This window comes from Panthera onca, chromosome D2, assembly GCF_046562875.1.
Source record: "Panthera onca isolate mPanOnc1 chromosome D2, mPanOnc1 haplotype 2, whole genome shotgun sequence".
Classification (NCBI taxonomy): Eukaryota; Metazoa; Chordata; class Mammalia; order Carnivora; family Felidae; genus Panthera; species Panthera onca.
In genome coordinates this window covers 9,865,125-9,890,696 of record NC_138349.1, presented here as the reverse complement: position 1 = coordinate 9,890,696, position 25,572 = coordinate 9,865,125, and the positions used below count along the sequence as shown (strand labels likewise).

The window sequence follows — 25,572 nt, the reverse complement described above, 5'->3', positions numbered from 1 at the left end:
GTGTGTGTGTGTGTGTGTGGTGTGTGTGTTCTTTGGAGATTCGGTTCCACAGCCAAAAGCAAATGGTTCGTGGATGAACTGTGGTTTGGGTTTACAGGCCCTGGTACCTTTTGCACAATCAGGAGAAGGTCTAGGAGGCTGGTGATCGAGTCTCTGACTCTCCCCGCGCAGAGGAGCAAAGCGAAGGAGAAGGCTGCAGAACTGGGTGCCCTGGTCTCGCCCACTGTGACGCATGTGAAATCTGGCTCGGTGGCTGGGTTTTGTCTCCCTGTCCCTCACCGAGGTCACGGTCCTTTGTCTATAACCTCAATAATCATTTCCACAGCAACTCACTGGGATGACAGAGCGGCCCAAGGGTTACGGAACCGTTCAGGACAAAGGAAAAGGCATGAAAAAAAGAAGACCCAGGGAAACAAAGCTCCCAGTTTAGAGACTGAGCTCCTATATTTGAGTCTCTGCCCCACTCTCGCCAACTGTGTGCCCTCGGGCAGGTCACTAACCGTTTCTGAGTCCCCATTTCCGTCTCCTCGTGGTGGGGACACATACTCCTGCCCACCTGGCTCCATGGAACTGTGGGGGCAAGTGCCATCATGTGCCCACAAATACCTGGCAAACTGTGACGTGCTGTGCAAACAGGAATTCCTGGTTCTGTTTCTCACCTGGTTATGATTCAGTCCCTAATACCTCCAAGAGCTGATTTTTATTGTTATTATTTTTATTTTATTTATTTTTTAAAGGTTTATTTATTTATCTGAGAGGGAGGAGAGAGAGAGGGAGCGGGCGAGCACAAGCGGTGGAGGGGCAGAGGGAGGGAGAGAGAATATTAAGCAGGCTCTGCGATGTCAGCCCGGAGCCCGTGGTGAGGCTTGAGCCCACGAATTGTGAGATCGCGACCTAAGCCACAATCAAGAGCCGATGCTCAACCGACTGAGCCATGTAGGCGGCCCTCCGAGAGCTTAGTTTTACTCTTAGGATTTTTAGGTGGGAATGAGACGGTGTGCTAGTCAACATCGTTCTCTTATTTGGAAGCCGCTCAGCTAGCCTCCGGTTTTGTCTGTCCTCCCGTTTCATTGGTCATTTCTATTTTGCCCAGAAAACAAGTAAAAATAACAGAATAGGAAACTCACTTCAGCTCTACCCACAGAGAGCAAATCTGGGGAGAAAAATGGAAAGAAAAAGCAGCTGCTGCATGGGCTTATATGCAGGTGTGGCTGTTTCCAGCCGCCCTCATCCCTCTCCCTGTGCACCTGTGGCCACGTGGGCCACCCCCCCCCCCCCCCCCCCGCCATCTGTGTCATTTACAGCCATGGCTTCTGGCCAGCAGTCCCAGCTTCCAGCTCCCGAGGGCAGGGGCTTGGTTCACATCATGATGGTTCCCCCAACGGGAGCCCCGTTCCAAAGAGAAAAGGCTGTAAGAGGTTGGCTCATGTCGGCATCAGGAACATCTTCTCCTTCCATCTTTTATCCTTCTGACTCTCAGCTTCCCATGGCTGCCTGCCCTCCAGCTGCCTCCTTCCTGCTAAAAAAGGAGAAGGTTCGGTATCTTGCGTGTCCCTTCAATGCAGCTCGCCCAGGAACCTGCATTCGACAGCTCCCTGCGTCGAGCTCCCAGGGTATCTGGCAGTCAGCCATGTGCCAGGGTCTCCCTCATCGAGGGCTGACCAGACCCCGCCTCATGTCTCCCGCCCTCCCCTCTGGAACTGGGGGTAGATGCCTTTGTTCCTTGCAGAGGGTCTAGGCTTCACTGCATTCTGTGTGCGTAGGGAGAGCTGTCCCGGGTATTCGTGCTACTTGTGTGGTTTTGGAACCAGGGGGAAAGAAATCCGTGACCGTCAGAAGAAACTGAGGATTCAGCAAGGTTTACAAACACCAACAGGTAAACTTTGGCCTTGTCTGTGTAAAAACACTCAAGGCATTCGTTCAAACTCCGGCGTGCGAGCTGAGATGCCCGCTCTTACGCTCGAAGAAATTAGAGAGGAAGCCGGCCCTGGTCTGAATTAAGTGGCAGCGAGGGCACTCTGGTGGCAGCAGCTGATAACATCTCTGTTGTTGCTACTTTCCATGCATCCATATCGTCAGCAAATATCTATTGAGCCCCTGTGATGTGATTGACACCATGCTTTACACATGCTTCGAGCCCTTATCTCTTTCAACAATCTTTTCAAGTTATACAATTTGTCCCCATTTCACAGGGTCAGAGTCTGAGGCTCCAAGAGGTTAACAAACTTGCCCAGGGCCAACATGGCTAGTAAATGGCAGAGCTGGACCCAGGCTCAGATCTACCCTCTCCAGAGCCTGTGCCGTCTGGTACTTAGACTCGCTACCCACCTACCCGCCCTGTGGACGACTCAGTTTGATTTCTGTGCCAGTGTTCTGGTGGAAAAGAGTCACCTGTGGGTTCCATGCACTGGCTTTCGGGAGAAGTAGGCACCCTGGGCCAGGATCTTGACCCCAGAAGTGCTGGCCCGTTTGGCAGGTGTCTTGTCTCAGCCTTGTCCCTTTGATCCGGGGGACAACTGCATCATCACTCCCCTGAGCGTGTGGCTTTTCCCGGCACCTGGGTGGGATAAGTTCATTGTCTCTTGAAAAGAACAGTGGGCACCGCCTCCTTGCCTCGTCCTCCTGGAATGACTTCCTCCCCTTTGGGCTTGTCATCAACCCCCGTTCTTGCGCCCATTAACCCCAAGGGGTGTGGGAATGGCAGCCCAATTTTAACGCATGATTAAGTTGTACACGAGAAAAACGTCTCCTTCTGCGCCTCCTCCCTACCACCAGGCCTCCTGGGAGCTGGAGCCTTGAGTCACCAGGTCACTCCCTCCCTCCCGTCCTTAAGTCCTAACCAGGAACCTGGCCCCTGGCCAACGGGGCACTGTCCAGGCCTTCTCCCAAGCCAGGCCAGGGGCTGAACCTCTGGAGCCTCAGGGTTTGCAGGTCAGAAAATCACTGGGCTGGAAGGGAGCAGAGACGATGAACTGTCCAAACCTCCTCTTCTGGAGGGGGCGCCCACAGCCCGGGGAGGGAAAGGGTTCGCCCAGCTCGCCTGTGCCGGCTGCTCACCTGTTTTCCTGGGGGAGGCAGACCCTGCCCGGCAACTTTCCTGTCACTGTTCACGGCTCATCCTGGAGAGAGATGCTGCTTGGGGCCGCGCGACCCATCTGCCCTCGAGGCCTGGGGTCAGAGCAACCAGGACGGTGCTCGGCTCAGGGTGGCTTTGGGTAGAGCGACTTCCCTGCCCAGAGGCTCCGTTTGCTCTTGGTGAAATGGGCTGTCGCGTTGCTTCAAGTGACAAATGGCCTGCATAGTGCCTGGCACACAGTGGATGTTCATGAACATTGATTCCCTTTGCTGCCACCTGGATTCCTTCCTGTCCCATGATGTGTGCTGGCATTCACACGGAGCCAGGGGTTTGTGCGGTGTGCCCACACCTGGGGGCACACACCTGGGCAGGGGAGGGGGGGCGTGCGGACTGGGACTGCGACAAAGCGCTTCCTTCTGGGGTGTTCTGTGGGGAAGGCCGTGCTCCCTGTTGTGTTTGTATTCGTGATGTGGAGCGCGTCCCAGGTGCCGGGTCCTTTGCCAGAGAACAGTTCTGTGACTGGGCTCCACCCTCGCCACTCCCTGTTCAGACAGGGGCCAGCCACTGCCTGCTTTGGCAGATGGGGAAACTGAGGCTCTGAGGAGTCTTTCCGCAAGGTCACGCAGCTCTTTATTGCTGGCGTGGGTCCAGCTCCTGCCTTCTGGTCCCACTCTGGCCTCCTGCCACCTGCCCCCGGGGAAGTGGGGGAGGGGCCTTAGTCATCAGCAGAAGCCCAGAGCCTTCCTTTCAGGGAGCGTTTCACAAATGTTCGACACCTTAAAAATTTGGCCCCCAAATATGAAAAGCACAGCTCATAACTGAAACGGACAAATGTTCAACTTTGAGTGTCTATAAAGTGTTGCGTAGTATGACCCACGTTGTTGGAGCTCATTTACCTCTTCGATGCCGCTGGCTTGCCTCCCTGTGGCTCTGTCTCTAGTGGTTCATTCACCCCCGGAAGCGTTTTCCTTGCTGACTCTGGGCCGGGAAGCTAGCAGGGAACACAGTAGATTGTCCTTTCCCTCTTGCTGGAGCCGTGATCCCCCTGCTGGCCTATCCCCTCTTCCTGCCCCACAGTGCCCCTCCCCACCCCAGCCCCACCCCGTTGGCCCTGCCACCCCAGGGGCCTCCACGTGCAGCTGAACTGTGACATGCCCGCTGGAGGAAGGACCTGGGACACAGCGTGGGCTCCTGTCATGGGGACAGGCTCAGCGGCAGAAGGCCTGCGTTCTCGCCACTGTGTCTCTTTGCCAAGTTACTTCGTTCCTTGAGCCTCAGTCTCCTTTTGTAGAAAAGAAGTTTTCTGCCAGCTGCATAGGGGTGATGGAGAATCACAAAACACAGCCTTTGGGGAAAGTCTCAGGTACCATACAAATATAAGTAGCTGTGTATTTTCTCAAGTTGTTTTTGAAGATGTTTAGTATTTTTTTTTTTTTTTTTTAAGCGAAGGCTAAATCTTTAGATTGCTGGACTTTCGTATCGGGGAGTAGAAAGTCTCTCTTCTCCCTGACGTGGGCTCTAGGATCTCACAGGCAAGTTGCTTTGCTTGGAGTCGTGTGGGAGATTCTGCCTGTTCCTAGCTCGAGCCAGGCCCCCCACTGTGTGGGGTTGCCCGGATCCTGTGCTTTGGGACTTGGGCTCAAATTCTGACCACTCCTCACCCCTTCTAAGGGCTGGATGAGCGAGCGTGTGCATAGTTCTTCCCTCCGTGGCAGATAAAAGCACTTAACAATGCTCTCTTATGACTGCTGTCATTATCAAGCCTTTGATTGTAATTACTTAAATTTGTTACAACATTTAGTACATGCTAAAATACTGTCGTCGGCAGTAGGAACAGTGCCCTTGAGACCTTGGGCAGGCCCCTCCTCTGTCAGGGTCGGCTTCCTCCTCTGCTCCCGGGCACGGTGGGACTCTGGTTTTAGGAATCCTATTATCTATTCAGCCCCACTCCTGTACCTGGCCTTCAGGATTGCCAGGTCATATCCTTCTCACCTCATCGTTTCCCAGATCAGAAAAAGGACAAGTCGTTCTCCATAGGGGCTGAAAAAAAAAAGCAAAGCATTGCTTGTCCTGAGCAGGTGCCAGGACCACAGAGCTGGATACCTGTGAGCACAATTTCTCAGGCTAAAGCCGAAGCAGAGCACAGGTGTATCCTGCCCCTCAGGCCAGAGGACGAAGGTTTCGGCTCCAAATGCCAACGGGGAGATCCGCAGAGGATGCGCGTCGCGTGTGTGCTCCTTATGTTATGTGCCGTGGCTGTGGTGCCTGGCCTTCGCCAGCTGGGTCATGCCCGGCGCGCAACGGGCCAACAGCTCGTGAAGATGTGAGATTTCAGAAGATTCCATTTTGCTGATTGACGACCGGCTTTGCTCCTCTTTCTGAAACAGGAGTGAGCAGATGTGAGCCGCAGGGGGCTCCGTTTCAGCTGTGTTGGTGAGAGCTGCGCCAACGTTTTCCAGAGCACAGCGCACGGCGTCGAGGGGGCCTTGCCCCCAGCTTGGGTGCTGCCTGGTCCTGTTATGACCTATCTGTTACTCTCTCTGTATTAGAAAAAAGGAAAGGTAGCGCATCAAAACCACATTTGTTTTCTTTCAAGGCTTTCTTTCAATGCTTATTTATTTATTTGGAGAGATTGAGAGAGAGAGAGCTGGGGAGGGGCAGGGAGAGAGACTCCGAAGCAGGTTCCACGCTGTCGGTTCAAAGCCCGACGCGGGGCTTGATCTCAGGAACCGTGAGATCACGACCTGAGCGGAAATCAAGAGTCAGACACTTAACTGACTGAGCCACCCAGGTGCCCCAGAATATTCTTTTAAACTGAACAGCTGACTTCACTGAAAGATAAGTCTTAAGTAGATAATAGTACAGTAGGTCTAAGGTATTAAGTACAAGGTGTGAAGTTACTAACGTGGTTTCCAGCCAATTAGATATTCAGAATCCAAATCACTTTTGATTTCTCCCTGTGGCACCCACACATGCCTGGTGCTGGGCAGACGTCACGAAGCCTGTGGCACGGCGGGCCCCAGCTCCTCTGCAGGTGCCAGGGTTCCATCCAACGTTGACCCGGCACCTGAACTCCTCTGCGGCCTTGCTTGCATTTCTCCCTTTGACGTATTCCCCACCCTGGTACATAGTGCCACCTCCCGAATATTCTGCTGCGGGGCACCTGGGTGGCTCAGTCGGTTGGGCTGAATATTCTGCTGCTCCCCTGCTCATAAATCTCGGATGCTCCCCATCGCCCCCCAGCCAGCAGATTCTTGGCCCGACTTTTGAGGCCTTCTCCAAGCTGGCCTGGGCCCCGGCTGTCCAGATGAGCGTCCACGGCTCCCCTTCTGGGCGGCCCCATCACTTGCCACGGTGTGTCCTCTAGGACCCAAACTGAGTCCTGGGACACTGGGGTGTGGCCATTTGCCCGCGTGCCTTTGCCCAAGTAGTTGTCGTTACTGAAATAATTTTCAACTTATGGAAAAGCCACAAGAGTAGAAAACTCCCATATTCCCTTTGCCCGGATGCCTCCGTTGTTGACGCTTCACCACATGTGCTTGGTCACTCCCCTGTATTAGCCTGTCTCTTTTTCTGGATCATTCGAGAGCCAGGTGCAGACACGACTCGCCACCCTCCAAAATACAAACCAAAATAGACACTCCAGTGTTCGCCTTCCCCGGAACAAGGACGCTCCAGCATCATGCCAATGCAGCCATCCAACTGGGAAATAGATGTGCTGTGTGACTGTATCACCCAGGCGTCAGGACCCATTCAGACTCACCAGCTCGTCCCCTTTTCCATCTGATCCCGAATTCAGTCCAAAAGCATGTGTCCTACTCGACCTAAGCTTGTGGACTCTCTTCAGTCTGGGAGAATTCCTCAGTCTCCCCTTGTCTTTCATGACCTTGAAGAGTACAGGTCTTTCATTCTGGAAAAATCCAACCTGTGTCTATCCATAGTTTTCTCATGACCAGACTCTGGCTGGCCGTTCTGGTCAGTCATCCCACGGAAATGATGCTGTGCTCTTCCCAGGGGGGGTCATGTCCCAGAGCACAGCGTGATGGCCGTCCCTCCGCCAGGGATGGTGATCCTGGTTGATGCCTGGCCAGGTTGGTGCCCACCAGGTTTCTCCACCAGTAAGTGGATCCAAGAGCACACGATATCCTTTCCTTCTTTAAACCACCCGCCTGCCTTAGCGACCTTTGATGGCTGCCCGAATTGACCACCGCCCAGATGGTTCTGCAATGGTGACTTTGCTTCCATCATTCCTCCTACGCTTTTGACAAGTTGCCCTTGTACTGGAGAGAGGAACTTTTCCTTCTCCCCTTTTTGTGCATTTGTTTGTGTCTTTGTATCTGTGTGAACTCATGGATTATTACTTTACTGGATGGGTTACAACCCATTAGTATTTGTATTTTTTTATGCCCGAATGCTCCCAGATTTGGCCAGCGGCAGCCCCTTGGAGGTGATTCTTAACGTCCTTTTGACCTCTCTGGGCAGAGGGAGCTGGGAAGTAGAGGTATGTGTATGTGAGTGCGCGCGCGCGCGCGCACACACACACACACACACACACACACACACAAAAACACACACACACACTCTGCTACACCCAGTTCTGTGTTTATCTCATGCCTCTGATTGCAACACTGCTCGAGAGTGCTTTAGAGCCTAATCACCTTTTGTATATGCAAATGCTCTGTGAGAACCTGGCTCCCATTACCCTTGATGTGGTTCTTTTTCTGCTGCTCTCCCTGTCCCTTCTCCTGTGACCTTCCTTGCCCTGTCCGAGGGAAGGGAAGGGAAGCTTAGTGGCTTTCCTTCCAAACCATCTGAGAGAGAGAGAGAGAGAGAGAGCGAGAAGAGGGAGAAGATTCTCTTTTTAATCCAGAAACCCTTTTGCACTCGTCTCTCTGCTAAGCACTTTGCTTGCCCCGTTCCAGATCGCCCCACCTGAGAGAACCCTGGTTTTCAACCACAGTTTGTTCTGTTACCACCCTTCCCGGCTCTCTTTATTTTAGACTTTGAACTCCCCGTGCTCTTGATCGGCCTGTCAACTCCGGAGTGCGCGATCCCCATTTCCTTTTGACACTGCTCTGCTGAGGCACGATTGGCACATAAAAAGCTGTGCATTTGAATGTCCGCGACTCGCTGAGTTTGGGGATGAGAACACACCTGGGAAAGCTTCATCACCATCAAGACGTAAACGTGGGGGCGCCTGGGTGGCTCAGTCGGTTAAGCGTCCAACTTCGGCTCAGGTCATGATCTCACGGTCCGTGAGTTCGAGCCCCGCGTCGGGCTCTGTGCTGACAGCTCAGAGCCTGGAGCCTGTTTCGGATTCTGTGTCTCCCTCTCTCTGACCCTCCCCCGTTCATGCTCTGTCTCTCTCTGTCTCAAAAAAAATAAATAAACGTTAAAAAAAAATTAAAAAAAAAAAAAAAAAAGACGTAAACGTGTCCATCATCTCCCAAAGTTTCCTTCCACTCCCGCTATTAGTATTAATTATTGTTATTATCTAGTGATCCCCATTGGATTCAGCCCGGGGCCCTTCTCAGGGCACAGGTCCCTCGCGTGTGCATAGAGCTGAGGTGCAGGCTTTTTAGACCAGAATGTGACTGTCTTCCTTTCTGAAGCAGAGTCCTCTCTGCCTCAGTGTCTAAAGGGCGGGTGACTCATGGCCCTTCAGAGGAGCACTTGTTGAGGCCAGGGCCCCTCCCTGACATTCCAGCGGGAAATCAACCCTTTGCTGGCCTGACTAAATTTATAGTGGGCTGGTCCTGGCAGCTGGGGACAGCAGCTGGTGGTTAAAATCTCTGACAGATTTTTTTTTTTTCCCCTCCGAAAAATGTTTCGGTCACTCTAGTCCGAGCACCACCACGGGGAGAACTTAGAAGCCATTTATAGCCTCTTGCAGTTGGCCCAGGAAAAGCTGCTTCATGAGAATCCCTCCACTTCCCCAGAAGCCAGCTCTCCCCCATTCTCAGCCATCCTGAACAGAACTGGGTCACTAGAAAGACACAAAGGCCTCGGAGCTGCTGGTACAATGTGAATTTGACAAATGTTTTTTTTTTTTAGTAATTTCTTGTGGTTCAAGCTAATGTATGTATGTGTATACACACATACACTTTTATTTTAAAATTATTATAATTATGTTGTACGGGAGGTTTTTAAACCTGTATCAGTGCCTATTAACTCTTGATCTACACACTATTCTAACACCCCGAGCTATGTGTCTTAGTCTGCACGTGAGAAGCAGAGAACTGAAGGCGTAAAGTAGAGGAGAGTCAGGTGGGTTAGCAGAGGTGCTGGCTGACGGCCTGCGAGTGAGGGGCGAGGCTGAGTTGGGAGAGTCCTTGGTGACGGTGCAGCCCAGGGCCTTTGCTTTTACAGATGGAGCAGTCACCTGGCTGAGATCCCAAGGTGGGGCCGGTCTAGAATCCAGCCCTCTTGACTTCATGTACAATTGTGCTTTTAGTGCCCCAGCATACTTCCTCACTGACATCATAGTGACTCAAGATGCTGATTGTGTGTCACTGAGAAAACATTTCATTATGTTCAAGATTCTCTGTTCAGAAAAATCGGAGAAGTGTCCGATAGGCTTTGAAACATAATTCCTCCCAAAGAGTTAAAGTAACAATGCCATCCCACAGAATATGCAGACAGATATCTCTTCCTCACCAGATCCTCCACTGGAACCTTCATTTTCCCCAGTGGTGCCTGGCGAGCGAGGCATGGCTGCGTTTGTGCCTTGGGACGAGGCCGACAAGCCCGTGGAAAATGTCAGCACAAAAGTGGGGACTTGACTCTGATTGTCCCATCCCTTCAAACTTTCACTGAGTTACGTACAAGCCGAAGTTTCTCCCTGCCACTTGAAACTGTCCTTAAATATGTTTTCTTGTTTATTTTGCTTGTAAAAGCCGTACATAGTCAGCACAGAACTAGAAAACAGAGACAAGTTCAACGGGAAAAAATACTCATGGGGCACCTGGCTGGCACAGTCCATGGAGCAGGGGATTCTTGATCTCAGGGTTGTGAGTTCAAGCCTCACATTGGGCATAGAGATGACTTACAACCGTAAAAAAAAAAACCCACTCATAATTGTACTACTGAAAGAGAATTACTATTAACACCTTGGCACACATCTTGCTTGGTGCTTGTTCACTCTGCTGCACGTTTCCTGCGTGTGTGTTTGTACATACGTGTACATATCTACATGTATACACACGGATATATAAACACTGATATACACGTGCACATGAGATCTGGATCGTGCTACTGACATTTTATTTATTTATTTATTTATTTACTTATTTATTTTGAGAGGCAGAAAGAGAGAGGGAGAGAGAGAATCTTAAGCTGGCTCTGCGCTGTCAGGACTGAGCCCCGATGCAGGGCTCAGTCCCACGAAGCATGAGATCATGACCTGAGCCAAAATCAAGACTCAGATGCTCAACCAACTGAGCCTCCCAGGCACCCCCATGCTACTGACAGTTTTAAAAACATTTCTTTAGTTAATGATGGACGTAATTACCTCTAGGGATGTAGAGATCTACCTTATGTTTTTAAACAGCTGCCAATAAGTCTGTTTCTACAGCTTTGCCTTAATATGATTAACTGTCTCCTACTGTGGGACGTTTTGGTTGTTTCCTGTTTTTTTGTTTTGTTTTGGGGGGGGGTTGCTATTATGGTCACAGATGTGATCAGCATCTTTGTTCAAACCCTTAATCATCGTATCATCGTAAAATAAATTCTTGGAAGTACAGTGGCTGTGTTGAAGGGAACAAAGTCTTTTCTCGCTTTCCGTGTGTATTGCCAGAGCTCCTGGGTGATGTTTTTCCATTCAGGTTTTTTTAATTTTTATTATTTATTTATTTATTTTTTTATGACTTTGGAAAGTCGCTAATGCCTGTATTTTAGGATTCTCTGAATTGTGATCCAGAATCCCTGCCATCGTCCCGCCTCCAAGCTGGCTCCTTCCTTTTCCCCTTGTACCCATTTCTCTCTGACTCCTTGGGCCTGGTCGCAGGGCTCCGAGATCGAGTTCTGGGGGATTTGGAACGGTGGGTGGGAACCATGGAGGAAGAAGGGAATGTCACAAGGTCCATGGGAATAAATAGTAAGGTGTGGTCATGGGCATGTGCTGGTCTCATCACATTTAAAACATAGTTTCAGGAAATTCACCCTGGGCCCCGCTGCCTCTCATTCATTTCAATGCCAAAGGCAGCACTTTGTGGCAGAGCATTGGATAGAAGCTTGGGGCTGATTCCTTGGCTTAGGATCTAGTTCCAGTCCCTTGACCTGGCCTTGGGACCTGGCTCCCGTCCACCCCTCCCCTTCCCAATCTCCGCCATCCACACTCCCTCCACACTGACCTTCCCAGTCTCTGTCAGCCACACTCCCGCCACACTGACCTTGTTGTTCATTGCTCTAGAATGGCCGACTCCTCCCTGGTTCGGCGTTTTCAGATATGTGGCTGCAGACCCTCTGTCTTTCTCTGACTCTTCAACCTTTGGGACACGGCCTAGAGTGGTGGTTAAAAACATTGCCCCTCGAGTCAGGCTTGGGTTTATATCCTGCTTCTGCCCCTTACCAGCTGTGCAACCAGGGACAAGTTATTCAGCCTCTCTGCGCCTTAGTTCCCATATCTGTAAAAACCCCATTACCATGAGGTTAATGATGGTACCCACCTCACAGGGTTGTCGTGAAGATCATATGTGGTGATATCTATGAGGACTTAGACTGGCAGTTCCTGGCACACAGTAAACGTTAGTGAACATTCATTATTGCCGAGCTGACCGGGTGGCCTCACCCTACCCCCTAAACAAGGAAATGTTCCCTGTCTCCCGGCTGGGACCTCCTGGCTTTATCTCACACAGCCTTCTGTATCTTTCCTTCTTGGTGGTGACTGCGATTGGTACTAAACAAGCATTTTAAGAAATGTCTGACTCTTGCCTAAGACTGTAAACTCCATGAGGACGGGGCCCGCCTCTTCCTCGTTTACGACGCAAGAGTCAGGCTGCAATCCGTGCCTGCTCACGGAACAAAAGTGAGGGCCCTGCTCCTCGCTGCCCAGAGCCAAGTTCATCAGAAAGAAACACTCATGGACCTCCGTGATGAACTAGTAAGATGTACCCGATTATGGAAGGGGGTTCCCAGCAGAGTGAGCTGTTGTGTTGACCAGACTGTGACGGTGACCTGTGTCCCTCTGCACTTTCAAAGCCCGCTGCTCTTGGAGGCTGTCTGGTATCCACTTTCTCAGTGGATGAAGGGCCAGTGCGGTTTTTAAAAGTTTCTAAGGCATATAGTTCAAAACTTAAACAACAAAACAAAACAAAACAAAAAAAAACGATTAAATGAATTACTAGGAAATGGAAATGATACCCGGCCAGGATTTCTCCTTCCTGAGCACTATTGACACTCTGGGCCAGATAATTCTTTGTGGTGGGGCTGTCCTGGGCATTGTAGGATGTTTAGCAGCGTCCTGACCTTTATTATTAGATCCACAGACAAAATTACTCTATCAAGTCGCCCTGCAGGCTTCTAAAGACTCAGTTTCTGTGTTTTCTCCTCCTGGGCCAGCGCCACCTGTGGGCCACACTTGGAGTAGCAGCAGATCCTTCTGGAAAGCCTGCTGGGGGTCCAGATTAACTGCTGCTCAAACACATTGAAAACTTCAAGGAACATTTCTGAGCCTGGGTTTTTTTCCTCTCCTCTCCCTAGGTCACCTATAGCAGATGATGTCATCCAGCCAGTTGCCCTCGAGGACCTTGAAAACCCACTGTTAGCCGCCTCTCCCCACCAGGGTGAAGCCATCAGCCAGGTCTCCGGGGACCTGACAGCCCAGAGGTACTGTGGGGGCTGGGCCTGCGTCTGGTGGTGGGACCCCGGGGCCCAGTCTCTGAGGCTGCCTCCCTCCACTCCCCTCCCCTCCCCTGAACGCCACCCCTACGTAGGTTTGCACGCCTCTGCTGCACAGGGCTGGGGACTCTTCTTGGGGCCTTAGGGACCTAAGAGGACACGAAGAAGACCCCGCCCCAATGAGCGATTTAGAGATCTGTTCCCTTGTGATCTTCAGGGGCCCCTATTTAAAATAGAAGTCCTCTGGGAGAGAGGACGTGCTATTTATACCTCTCCAAGGAATGACTCAGTTGACTGCCTCTGACCTCCCAGGACACGAGCTGGGTTAGCAGAGAGTTGTGGTCAGAGCAGAGGGGAGCCAGCAGCACCATGGGGAGAGGGACCGGGTCCTTGTGCCTTTGCTTGGCCGACGGGTTTTGCCGGGGGGGGGGGGGGGCGGGGGTTCTTCCCTCACCTGCACTACGTGCCTCGGCAACCCCACAGCAATTGCAGATGTCCAGGTGCACTGTGCATAACCCCACTGGCACTTGATTTCCAAGAGGCTTGCCCAGCATCAGCCTCAGGACTTGGTTCAGATGCCAGTACACACACACACACACACACACACACACACACCCCTATCTCTCTCTATACACATGCTCCTCCCCACCCCACCCATATATACATATAGGTTTATTTAATACACACACACACAGACACACACACACCTATCTCTCTCTATACACATGCTCCTCCCCACCCCCCCACATATATACATATAGGTTTATTTAATACACACACACACACACACAAACACAGACACACATGCTTCCATTTTTGAGATTTAATTCACATGACGTTGCATAAGTTTAAGGTGTTATATACACAGATGTTTTAATTTATGTTTATATCAGTAAAGCAGCCCCAGTGTGTGACCCCACATGGCACCAGGGATAGCGTGCTGAACAGGCTCTCCCATGGACCCTGAGCTGGGAAGCTGGTGGGGCACACCCATCCATCCAACCCTCCCCCACCCACCCCCCTGGCCATTTTACAGGAGGGACCCAGAGGGGCAAGCGGAAGCTCTCTGAGCGCTGGATGCAGGGCGACTTGGCTGTGTGGTTCTGTGGCTCCCAGAAGAACTCACGTGTCTTTGGGTCTTGTCCGTGTTTCTGAAGTTCCCTCCCAGCCCTGAGAGCGTATTTTATTTTTTTTCATTTTTATTTGTTTTTTAATATTTTTTAATGTTTATTTAGGCAGAGGAGAGAGGCAGAGTGCAAGCAGAGGAGGGGCAGAGAGAGACAGAGACAGAATCGGAAGCAGGCCCCAGGCTCTGAGCTGTCAGCACAGAGCCCAATGTGGGGCTCGACCTCACAGACCGCGAGATCATGACCTGAGCCGAAGTCAGATGCTTAAGACTGAGCCACCCAGACGCCCCCCTCCGAGACTGTATTTTAAATGATTTGTCCCAGACCGCACAGTAGGCAGTGATAACTGCTCTTAAAGCTTGCTCTGAAGGCCCCTTCTGTGCCCCAGGCACCGCACTTGAGTGTGTCACATTGGGTGTCTCTGTAAATCCTCCAAATACCCCTAGGAGGTGAGGGGTTCTCTTAGGAACCCCTTCGCCATTTTACGTATGAGCAGACTGAGGCTCGGTTCCGTTAACGTGTTCAAGGACACGTAGCTGGAGAGTGGTGGAACTGGGATTCCAAGCAGGTCCTGCTGGCCTGCCAGCCTGTGTTCGGCTGCGGGGAGAGCCAGTTTCCGCCTCCCACAGTGCACGGGGTTCCGCCTACATCACTGGCCCCTTTCAAGTCCAAGGAAGATGACGCACTGTAGGGCTGTGTCACCTCTGACCGTGACCAAGAGTGATCACAGGATGCAGGAAGGAACCAGTGGTCAAGTACAGATTTTATCTGTGCTGAGAACTTGTCCAGCTTTCTGGCTTTATTTCCCAGGAGAACGGTGCAGGTAGAGTTCAATGAGCAACTTTGGTGCCTGGCCAGCGTTATTGAACATTTGTCTGGGGTCTCATTTTCTTGGTTTTACTGGAAATCAGTAGAAAAGAGGCAGTGCTGATAGGAGCAAGGGTGGGTCTGGCTTTGGTCACCAGCTGCTTCCACAGAATACTCATTATTCACTGATTCCATATTTGTGAATTTGCCCCTTCCTAAGATTTATTTGTAACCCCGAGATCAACGCTTATGGCTTGTGGTCATTTGTGAACATGTGCAGAGCAGCAAAAATCTGAGCTGCCTGGGGCCCTTGTTCCCAGCGGGGGTGGAGGAAGACGCCCTGTCTTCTTATTGTAGCTCTCTTACTGGAAACAGGTGTCTGCATGGTATATTTAGGGCCATGGCTTTTGTAATCTTGTGCTTTTTCGTTCATGATCTTGCTGCTTAAAATGGCCCCCAAGGGGGCGCCTGAGTGGCTCAGTCGGTTAAGCGTCTGACTTCGGCTCAGGTCATGATCTCACGGTCTATGAGTTTGAGCCCCACGTCGGGCTCTGTGCTGATGGCTCAGAGCCTGGAGCCTGCTTCAGATTCCCTGTCTCCCTCTCTCTCTGCGCCTCCCCTGCGCACGCTATGTCTGTCTCTCTCTCAAAAATAAAAAAGATTAAAAAAAATTTTTTTAATGGCCCCCAAGGTAGTGCTGAAGTGCTGTGAAGCGTATTTAAGTGCAAGAAGGCTGTGGTGTGCCTTCTGTAGAAAATATCCATGTTAGATAAGCTTCATTCATGTTAGATGAGCTTTATTCAGGTGTGAGTTATAACGCTGTTGGCTATAAATTCAATGTTAATGAATCCATGATATCTATTAAATAAGATGTTTTCACACAGAAATGCACAGAAAACAAGGTTACGTAGTGATGGGTTGACAAAAATGTTGTGACCAGGGGCTTAGAGGAACCTAACCCAGCTTACCTGCTGGGAACGGTGGTTTAGCTCCCGGAACAACTTGATAGAATGTAACTACTGTGGGTAACAGGAATCAGCTGTACCTGACCTTGCCGATCCCAGAGAATAACCACGAAGGGCATTCTAGGTGGGCACTGGTTGCTTTTTAACCTCAGAAATGGCCCTGCCGCCCCACCCCACCTGTCTTACCTGCTGGGGCTGCTGTGACAAAGGACCACAGACCGAGGGCCTTATAAACAGCAGAAATGTATTGTTCGTAGTTCTGGAGACTGGACGTCTGTCAGGGTGGTCAGGTGAGGATCCCCTTCCCTGCTGCAGACTTCTTGCTGCAGACTTCAAATTAATTAATTTGAGAGAGAGAGAGAGAGCACAAGAGGAGTGGAGTGGCGGGGGGGGAGACAGAGAGAGAGAGAGAGAGGGGGGGGGGGGGAGAATCTCAAGCAGGCTCTGCTCCGTCAGTGAGGAGCCAGTCTTGGGGCCTGAGCTTATGACCTGGGAGATTATGGCTTGAGCTGAAATCAAGAGCCGGATGCTCAACCAACTGAGCCACTCAGGTACCCCCTGTGGGGTCTCTTATAAGGGCACTAATCCCGTTTGTGGGGGCTCTCAGGACATACTCATATCCCCAAGGCGCCATCTCCTATTTCCAGCACATTGGGGGTTAGGATTCCAACATGTGAACTGAGGGAGGACACACATATTCAAACCACAGCACCACCCTCGGATCCCCTCGCGGGTCGTGTCCCGCGTAGGGTAGGGACAGGGGAGGCAGAGGGGAAGAAAACAGGGCAGAGAAGGCTGAGACGGTGCACTCTAGAGGTTTGCTCCCCCTAGGAGTAGGTTGGTACTTTAAGTTTCAAAATTAAATTTAAATTAAAATTTAAAAAAATATATTTTTTTTGGCATGGAACTGGAGGGTTTGCTTTAAGCCACCTTTCTGCCTCTCTCTCGATTACCTATTGGTTCTTTGGTGCCACATCTTTCCCTTACAAGACGTCTTCTTTCTGAATTGGAAAAAAAGGCACCCCCATCTCTGAGGCAGTTCTCAAATACGATGAAAGGCATTCGCACGCCCCCCTTCTTCTCTGTTAAAGCCCTCGGAGGACATCAAACCTTGCTTCTTCCCCAGGGAAGAGCCTCCGAACCTGCTCTAAACCGGTTGACCTTCCCTTTTTGCCGTTGGCATCCCTGGGCCCAGACCTTCGAGAACATTCTGCAAATGACTACGCTGTCCATGGCCCATCTGTTTAGTATTTTCAAGACCGTTTTTAAAGCAGCGGAACTTGTTTTTTAAATAAAACCACACTTATTAAACAGAGTAAAACGGGGCACTCTGGTTACATCCTGGAAGTTCCTTTAGCCAGGAATCCAAACAGAGGGGTCTCTTTAGACCTTGAGGGCTCTCCCTTGGACACAGCTGGAAAGCCACTCACCTGACTCCTGTCCAGGGAGGCCAGACTCTAGTGTGCATCCAGATAACCCAGTTACAGCACACATTGCTGCCCTGCCCCTAGAACTTCTGACTCAGGAGGCCTGGGGAGCAGCCCAGGACTCTGCATTCCTAAAAGATCCCAGGTGATGGTGCTGCTGGTCTGGGGTCCACAGCTGGAGAGCCACGAGGTAAGGCGGTGCCGTTCTCGACCTGTCTGGCTATCTGCAGCTCTTCAGGATTGGAGACATCTGCCCCTAGCAGCTGGTGGCTCGAGTTTCTGATTCCCACTGTCAGACGAGAGAGCCAGGAGTGGGCATAGCTCCAGCCAGTGTCATAGCCTCGCTATGGAGTTACCACGGTCGGAAACTTCAGAATTTTCTGAAGTTGAAAGACAGGGAATTCATGCAGATTTACAGCTTCTGTTTTTCCTCTTGCTCCTGAGCCATGCGTTTATTTTGGGGGCAGCGTTTGCACCAAAAGATTTTCAGCTGTGGGTATGCATGAGCAGGTTCAACTGCCTCGCCAAGTTTAACCAAACTTTTATTGAAGCAAGCACCGTATCGTAAAAACTGCATGACAGAGTGAACGTATTATTGTTGCTGTTGTTGTTTTTAATTTAGAATAGGGATCACGCAAAAATCTTCTCTCAATTCCAAAAACAATAGATATAAAATAAATAAGTGACAGAATTCCTTTATGCCATTTAAAAGGTATGTGTTGGGCTTAGTCAGTTAAGCATCCCAGTTCTTGATCTTGGCTCAGGTCATGATCCCAGGGTTGTGGGATCAGAGACCCTGTGTTGGGCTCCATGCTGAACGTGAAGCCTGCTTAAGATTCTCTCTCTCTCCTTCTGCCCCCTCCCCTGCTCGCGCACTCACATTCTCCCTCTCTCTCTGTCTCTCTCTTAAATAAATAAATAGATAAATGGTATGTTAAAGGTACACGTTTACGAATCCAGTTGATGTGGCCAGTACCCAGTTGGCTGAGTAAATTGGGGTGCATCTGCATGCTCGGACAGGGCCTTTGAGTTTCCAAGTAGCTGGCTACTATTACATGGAAGCTTATCACTTGCCATGTTGGCAGGGTTCAAATATTGCCAATTTCATATCTCAGACGAACGCGTGACCTTGTCCTTGTTTTGGTTTTTCGCGGATCTTGAGCAAATTTATCTGTGTAGGTAGATTTTTCCCTTCTGAATAAATCGCTACATCTTGGCCACCTGAGATCAGTTTCCTCCGTCCTCTGCATGCCCCTCTCTGCAGTCTCTGTAACCACAGAGCCACTGGCCACCGGGGGGGGATTCATGACCCAGATCAAAGGCCCTCGGATGGCGTTGGGGTGGTGTTTATGGCCTTTCCTCTAGCTTATTAACTAGCCTGAGTTCTGCTTGGGTCAAGCTCAAAAGCAGTTTCCCATCTCTGAACATAGGCTTGCTTTGTGGAGGGAAACAGGGTAAGAATGTTCTGGGAAGGAGCTGATAAGCCAGTTCAGGGTTAACTGTGTGGAGCCAGCCCCCCTTGTTGAACGTGTGAAGGTCAGGATGTTTAGGGCCTGTTCACACTCTCTCTCGCATGGGCTGAGTTTCACATGCTGGTTTATCTCGAGAGAGACTAGAAATAGCTCGAGGGGCCTGCCTTGGAGCTTCCAGCCAGTTTGCAAGCCTGTCTCGGCACCTTGGGACTCAGGCTTTGCAGCAGCTGCATCTCCGAGGAGTGTATCTCCCATTGCTGAGACTGTCTTATGGAGGGAAGCACAGGCCTCTGCTGGCCTGCTGTCCGGGGCCCCGACCGGCCGAGCTTAGCTCTCCAGAGCAACAGTGTCAAAGTGCTTTCTCCCCTGTAGCTTGTATCTGACTTTCCATCTGAATCGAGTCTTTGGCCTTAGCCTTTGCCCTATTACGTGATTGTGTGCACTTGGGAATTCAAGAAGGAAAAAAATCAAGAGCCTGGGAGGAAAGCCTGTTGTGCTAATACCTTCCAGATGGCGATACGAAATGGGAGATAAGGTGGTGTCGCCCATCTGGCCCGACAGGACGTGCTGTGTTCTGCCCGGGGTTTGGGGGATATTATCGCCCTCCGTGACAGCCAGGTCACTCTGGTGTCTGTCTTTGGACAGGGGCTTAGCTTGGCACCTCCGGCCGATCTCTGAAATGCAGTTCGCTATCAGGTCAGTGGGGGATCTGCCGGGAAGGACTCAAAAGCCCGGAACAGGCAATCCAAAGGTAACAGTTACTGGCAGCATCTCGCCATGGCTGAACTCACAGGCCTGTCAGGCTGAACGGAAGCCCTGAATGGACATCGTCCGTGTGTCTCCGGTTCCTGCGTGGGGCGGAAACTGCATCCAAACGGTTAGGAGACCAGTTGTTGTTTGTGGGGACCTGGGTGAGGCACTGAATCGGAGATGGCGAAGTCTGGCCATTAGCCATGGCTCGCCGTCTGCGTTAGGAAGGATTCTAAGGTCTTGTCCAGCTGGGCAAAGCAGGAAAGAGTGCCATGATCAGTAAGTCATGCCTGTCTGCTGGAAGGAGGTGTGGTGGCTCATGTGACCTCTTCTTGTTAACTCTTCTCTTGAACAAAAAAGGCTTAAATTAAATCAACATTTCCTTCATCTTCCGAAAAGATAAACATGCTGTGAATGTGAATTCAGCTTCTTTGTTATTCCACTAAGGCTTGGAAAACATTAATTCCTTAAATGAGAAAAGGGAGCTCAGAGTTTTATTAAAAAGGCCTTCAGACACCCTACCCCCGGCCCATTTTATAGAAGAAATCGAGGCAAGAGAAAGTTAGTACCGCGCAGAAATGAAATGAGAATTCACGTGTGAGGCCTGCATCGGGGTGCCCTGGCTTCCTCTGTGCCGGCTCGGTGGCCGTCCGGGAGTTCCCGCTGAGGGCTGGCAGGGGTGCTGGCCATTGCCAAGGGCCCAGCTCCCTGACCGCGATGTCTGAGGACGAGCCCCTGCTGGTCAGGGAGGCTTGGGTACAGACAGAAGCTGGCACAGAGGGGCTGAACTGTCCCCACCTTGTCTAGCAACGCTGTCCCCCAGGGCAGCTCAGGCTCGGGGCGGGGTGGGGGGCAGTACAGGGACCCTGTGTAGGTTCCTGCTTCGCGTCTAGAACCAGGGCTGGACCTGTGGGCAGGCCACCCAGACAGTCGCCCAGGGCCCTGTGCTTATTTCAATGGTGTGCTGTCACCATCCTGAGATTCTTGATCCTTCTGGAATGCGGGGCTCTGTATTTTCACTTTGCATTCCATTTTGCCCTCGAGTCAGGTTACTGGTCCTGCCTCAGACTGGGATTCCAAGAAGATTGCACAGGTGTCCTACTGTCGGTGGCCTATGTGTGGGGGACGCAGGGAAGGAGCTGTCCTGTGTTGAGCACTTTTCACGTGCCAGGCTCTGTGCTGGGGGCCAGAGAGGCCACAGTGGCTGAGACTTTAGTAGGGGAGCAGGACACCTTAGCTGAAAATGAGGTGCTCAGAGGTGGGGCCGGGCCCAGCCTGGCCATGCAGGATGGGCACATTACCCCCACCTGGGGAGGGGGTAGTTTGGTGGCCCCTCAGGATGATTATGGGGGGGGCTGGGAGGGGGCGAGAGACGTAGGCATTCAGGGGCACGGTCTGCTTGAGCCAAGGCACAGAAGCAGCCTGGGGCATCAGGGGGCCAGCTTGGTGGGGTTGGAATAGAGAGAGGGAGAGGACAAACCTGGGCGGGGACAGGGACAGAGATGGGGTGTGGGAGGCCAGGGAGTTTTTTTCACCTGGGTTCCTAAGGCTGCAGAAAGTTGGGGAGGCTTTCAGGCAGGGCAAGGACCTTATCAGAACTCGAGCTGGGTTATCCTGGTGACCGTGGGGGTAGGTGTGAGGGGACAGAGGAGGCAGGCAGAGCGGGGCGTGCAGGAGCCCTGCTCAGAGAAGTCATAGCCGTCGTCACCAGCAGAGGTGGCCGGGACAGAGAGGTTCCGGAAGGAGAAGGAGGTGACTCAGCAGGAAGGGGTGATGGAGAGATGAGGACAATCCCAGCTTCTGGCGCTGATCTGAGTCACTGAGCGCTTCCCTGTTGGGGCCTGACCCCCCTGACCCCTGGCAATGGGCCAGCAGCCAGCTGGAGGCCCCTGGGAGGCGGGGGGGGGGGGGGGGGGGGGGGGGCGGCTCTGTTCTTAACAGAGCAGTTGATTCATTTGTTTGGTACCTTTGGCTCAGAGAGCCTGGTGCGGGAAGGGTGTGGCCCTGGTGGTGGGCCAGCAGGAGGGAGGGTGAAGGGCGCAGGCTCCATGGCCTCCAGGCTAGATCCGAGGGGACCCCCAGTGTTCCCAGGGCAGGGAAGTACCTGTCACCTGTGGGCACGCCCCTCAGCGGAGTGTGACTGTCAGTGCTCTTCGCCCGTGGATTTGGCTTTGCTCTGGGGCCACAGATCCCAGGCCGCGTCTCCCACTCTCTCCGCCAGGGTTTTCAAAGACGGAAACCTTCCCCTGCCGTTCCCCTGCCCAGAGTTTTCTGGAAGCAGCAGAACCACGGTCTGTATCGCCTTCCTCCAGCTCACATTAAATCAAACCAGATCTTTACGGGGCTTGCCGAGGAGGGAGCACTGTCACTCCCGTAGGAACCGAAATCGGGGACTAGTAAATTTCTGTCCACTTGTGCACTGGCCTTGCTCCAGGCTTACCCATGGTCCTTATGCTCTGGTCTCTGTTTTTCTCCTCATTACACGGGGGAAGAAGGCATCCTGGGCTCCCGCTCTGCCTCTGTTCCTGACACCCGGCCTGGTCGTGCCCAGTTGGGACACTCCATCTCTCCCTGTCCCTCTGCCTGTGCTCACTGCGGGCGGCCTGGCTACATGTTGCGACTATATGACTTCGGCTGAGCGACCTCAACTCTCTGCGCCTCAGTTTCCTTCCTTCTTTGTAAAGTGGGGAGTGGTGACATTTGCCTCAGAGGGTTGTTGTGAGGGTTATTCGAGGTCCTATGTGTAAAGTGTTTGGCACAGGACCAGGTACCCGGCGCCGGGCATGCTGGACCAGCCGCCTACCGTAAGGTACCAGGGACCAGGCACACCAGACTGAGCTCCCAGTGGGGTTGAGCTTCTGTTTTTGTGGCTGTCGATTAGTAATGCCCAAGCCGGGGCGCGGAGGCTGAGGGATTGCTGGCTTGGGGAAGGGCTGCAAATCCAGGAGCAGCCCAGGCGGCGCGTGTTGTAGGCACTGAGGGAGGCTGGCCTGGTGGGAGCAGAGCACGTGAGGGCCAGGGCGGTGGAACCGGGGGTTGAGGCCGAGGCGGACCCCGTAGTACCTGTTAAGCAGCGACAGGGAATTGGAGAGAGGGTGCGTGGGGTGTGAGGGCGCCCCTGGCAGCTGTGCTCCACACCAGGAGGCCAACCACACGTAGGAGCTGGTGGAGATGGATGGAAATTAGCAGAACATTCTTGACACTGAGACCCAAGGGTCCTGTATTTCTGCCATCCGGGGGGCTTCCTGCAGGGGTTCCCACCCAGAGGGAAGAAATGAGCCCTCTACCAGAGGCTCGGAAACCTCAGACCCTGGCTCCAACCTCAGGCCTGGTTTCAGGCCCTTGGTGCTGAGTCACATAATTGTAACTGGGCCGCCTTCGGCCCTGCCAGCTTCCCTGTGGGCAGCAGAGTGGACGGCTGGAGGGAGGCTGGGAGGGCCAACTCCCCCCGAAAACTGTTCCCAAGCTTTAGTCTGTGGATGGCACCGTGAGCCTTGCTTTTTGCCAGAGTTGAACATCAAACCTGTTTTGAGCTCTTTGCTTGAGGATGTGTTTGCAGGTGGCTGTCCTTCCTACGTAAGGTCCCCACCCAGGGGCCCTCTCTGCACTCCGGGTATTTCCCTGGATGTCCAGCAGGGGGCGCTCACCCACTGAATGTGGGATGCTGCTCTGCTATAGATCTCTGAGCACCCGCACCCCCCCCAACCTCTCAAAGGGTCCCCACAGGTCCCTGGTGCAGGTTCCTTGGCTACCTGTCAGCCTTTTGGCCTTGACTTTTATCAGCCTCGGATTTTAGGGGGTGTATCCCAGGGCGTTTGCAAAGCTGTATCGTAGTCCTCGATTCACAGAATTCACTGCCTATAAAAAAATGATTCGAAATGATCATACAAAAGTCCCCTCCCCAGAAGAAAAATCACACAAGACAACTCACAGAGTTTCCTGAGCACCCGCACTGCCTCCATCAAGGAAACACCAGGTTCTGCTGAAACCTCACACACGAGGCATCCACGCCTGACCAGGGGGCTGTGGCACCGGAGGGTGCCTCCACTGTGTCTAAGCAAAGGCCCCGGGGAACCGGGCCCGGGATTGAGGGAAGCCATGTGCTGGCTCTTTAAACAGCCCATCCCACATGTGTGGGGTGAATTGGGTGGGGTGAGGGGGCCTGATGAATGTGCCATTAATGAGCCAAGTTCCACTGGGAATAATTCTCCCTTTGTGTCCCCAGCACCTCCCCAGCTGCTGCCTGTGCGGATCTCACTCCCCGAGCCTCAGAACATGTGTCTTTGCCTTCTGCCCCAGCTGGTGATGGAGTAGAAGCTTCCGCTCTCTCCTGCCAGGGTCTGGCCAAGGACTTAAGCAGGTATTGTACTAAACTTTCCCTCCACGGTTGCTGGAGAGGAGGGGCCTGGTGGTCTCTTCCCCCTAGGCCTTGGACTCAGCTGCCATCGGGTATGGCACCAGCAAGGTGTTGACAATCTGGATCTGTGATGCCATGAATTTGGGCTGTAGCCGATGTGGAGTTTACCCCTGCAGGCAGGTGTCTGTGTCACCATGGGGGCGTCCTTCGTGAGTGAGTGTATTATCAGGGGTCTCCAGAAAAAAACAGATCCAATAGGAGGTATATATACATACAGACAGAGAAACGTATGTTAAGGACTTGGCTCATGTGAATCTGGGGAACTGACAAGTCTAAAATCTTCAGGGGGCGGGGGGTGGTAGGGGCAGCAGGCTGGAGAGCCAGGGAAGAGCCAAAGCTGTAGCTCAAGTCTGAAGGCCATCTGCTGGCAGAATCCCTCTTCCTTGGGGGACCTCAGTTCCCATTTACTGATTTATTGACTCATTTATTTCTATCAATGTGGACTTGGGGTTATCTATTTTATCCTTTGGGTTATAATAAAATAACACTTGATTCTGTTTTTTGGCCCAAAGTATCTTAGCTTTGGCCATTGGGCCATTCATTGGCTCCCAGGGCTTTATGTTGAGGGGGTCCAGCAGCCCTGAGGCAGGATAGAGATACAATCAGATGTGCATTTTTGTTTTTATTTTAATGTTTATTTATTTTTAAGAGGTAGAACATGAGCAGGGGAGGGGCAGAGAGAGAGGGAGACACAGAATCGGAAGCAGGCTCCAGGCTCCGAGCTGTCAGCACAGAGCCTGACGCGGGGCTCGAACTCACAGACCGTGAGATCATGATCTGAGCTGAAATCGGACACTCAAACTGACTGAACCACCCAGGCGCCCCAAATTTGCATTTTTAAAGGCTCTCTCCCTAGCTGCCTGGCAGGGCAGGACTGGATTCTGCACTGACCAAGACTGTCCTGAGGCTCTGTGTCCTGCCCAGGGCCAAGACGAGACCAGGCGTGGCTGCGATTAAAAACACCCTCCACTGCACCTGCAGACTTTGCTAAGTCCTCTCTCTCCCTGGCTGCTCTTAGCCACGGGGCTGTGGCCTAGATCCAGGGATCCAAATAAAACTTGTCTTTTCCCCTCTGGTGTGGGTCGTGGAGGTTCTCAACTTAAGTTTCAAAAATGCACAGATGAAAATTTCATTTTGCTGAAATGGAAGTTGTTTACGAGCCTGGGCCGGAGAGTCTGAAGTTCTCGTTGGTCTCATGGTTTGGAGATACATTGTGCATCTGTTCCCATTTGCAGCCAGGCTTCTCTTGCTGGAGCTGGCGTGCCTTCTTTGTGTTTTCACCGTGCACACGCATGGTGCAGTCTGTCCCTGCTCCCCCCACCTCTGTGGTTTTATCTTTTCCTCTTTGGGCTTGGAGGGGAGTGGCGGGGCAGTGAGGCCTGGTGTCTTGACAAAGAAGGCCCAGGGCACATCTTATTACCGAACGGACAGATGTTCTGTTCTTGCAAGCATGCTGGGCGGCTTCCTGCTGCCTCGTCCTGCTTCTAATGGCTGCTGTGGAAATGATGACACAACCCCACGTTTCCAGGGCAAATGGCTTTTCTCTGGGAATTTTCACACCCCCTCCCTTCCCCCATCCCCGTTGGTAATCATTAGGGCACAAGCCTTTGGGAGAACAGATGTGACTTTGAGAGAGGCCGCGGGGAGGAAAGAGAGCTCCGTGTGCAACCCTGCCTGAAGCAAAGGGCTTGTCC

The 25,572-nt window shown here is 52.2% G+C and overlaps 1 protein-coding gene across 18 annotated transcripts in view; it reads left to right on the top strand.

The window, feature by feature from the left end:
* Nucleotides 1-25,572, top strand: part of TACC2 (transforming acidic coiled-coil containing protein 2) — a 210,936-nt gene that overhangs the window by 90,105 nt on the left and 95,259 nt on the right. For 14 of the 18 annotated variants that reach the window (XM_078434899.2, XM_078434907.2, XM_060641293.3 and 11 more), the window contains 2 exons: nt 12,776-12,901; nt 23,687-23,821. In XM_078434899.2, the coding sequence (XP_078291025.2) occupies nt 12,776-12,901; nt 23,687-23,821 (261 nt within the window). The remainder of the gene's footprint in view (nt 1-12,775; nt 12,902-23,686; nt 23,822-25,572) is intronic. The other 4 variants (XM_078434904.2, XM_060641305.3, XM_060641303.3 and 1 more) reach the window with 1 other exon arrangement.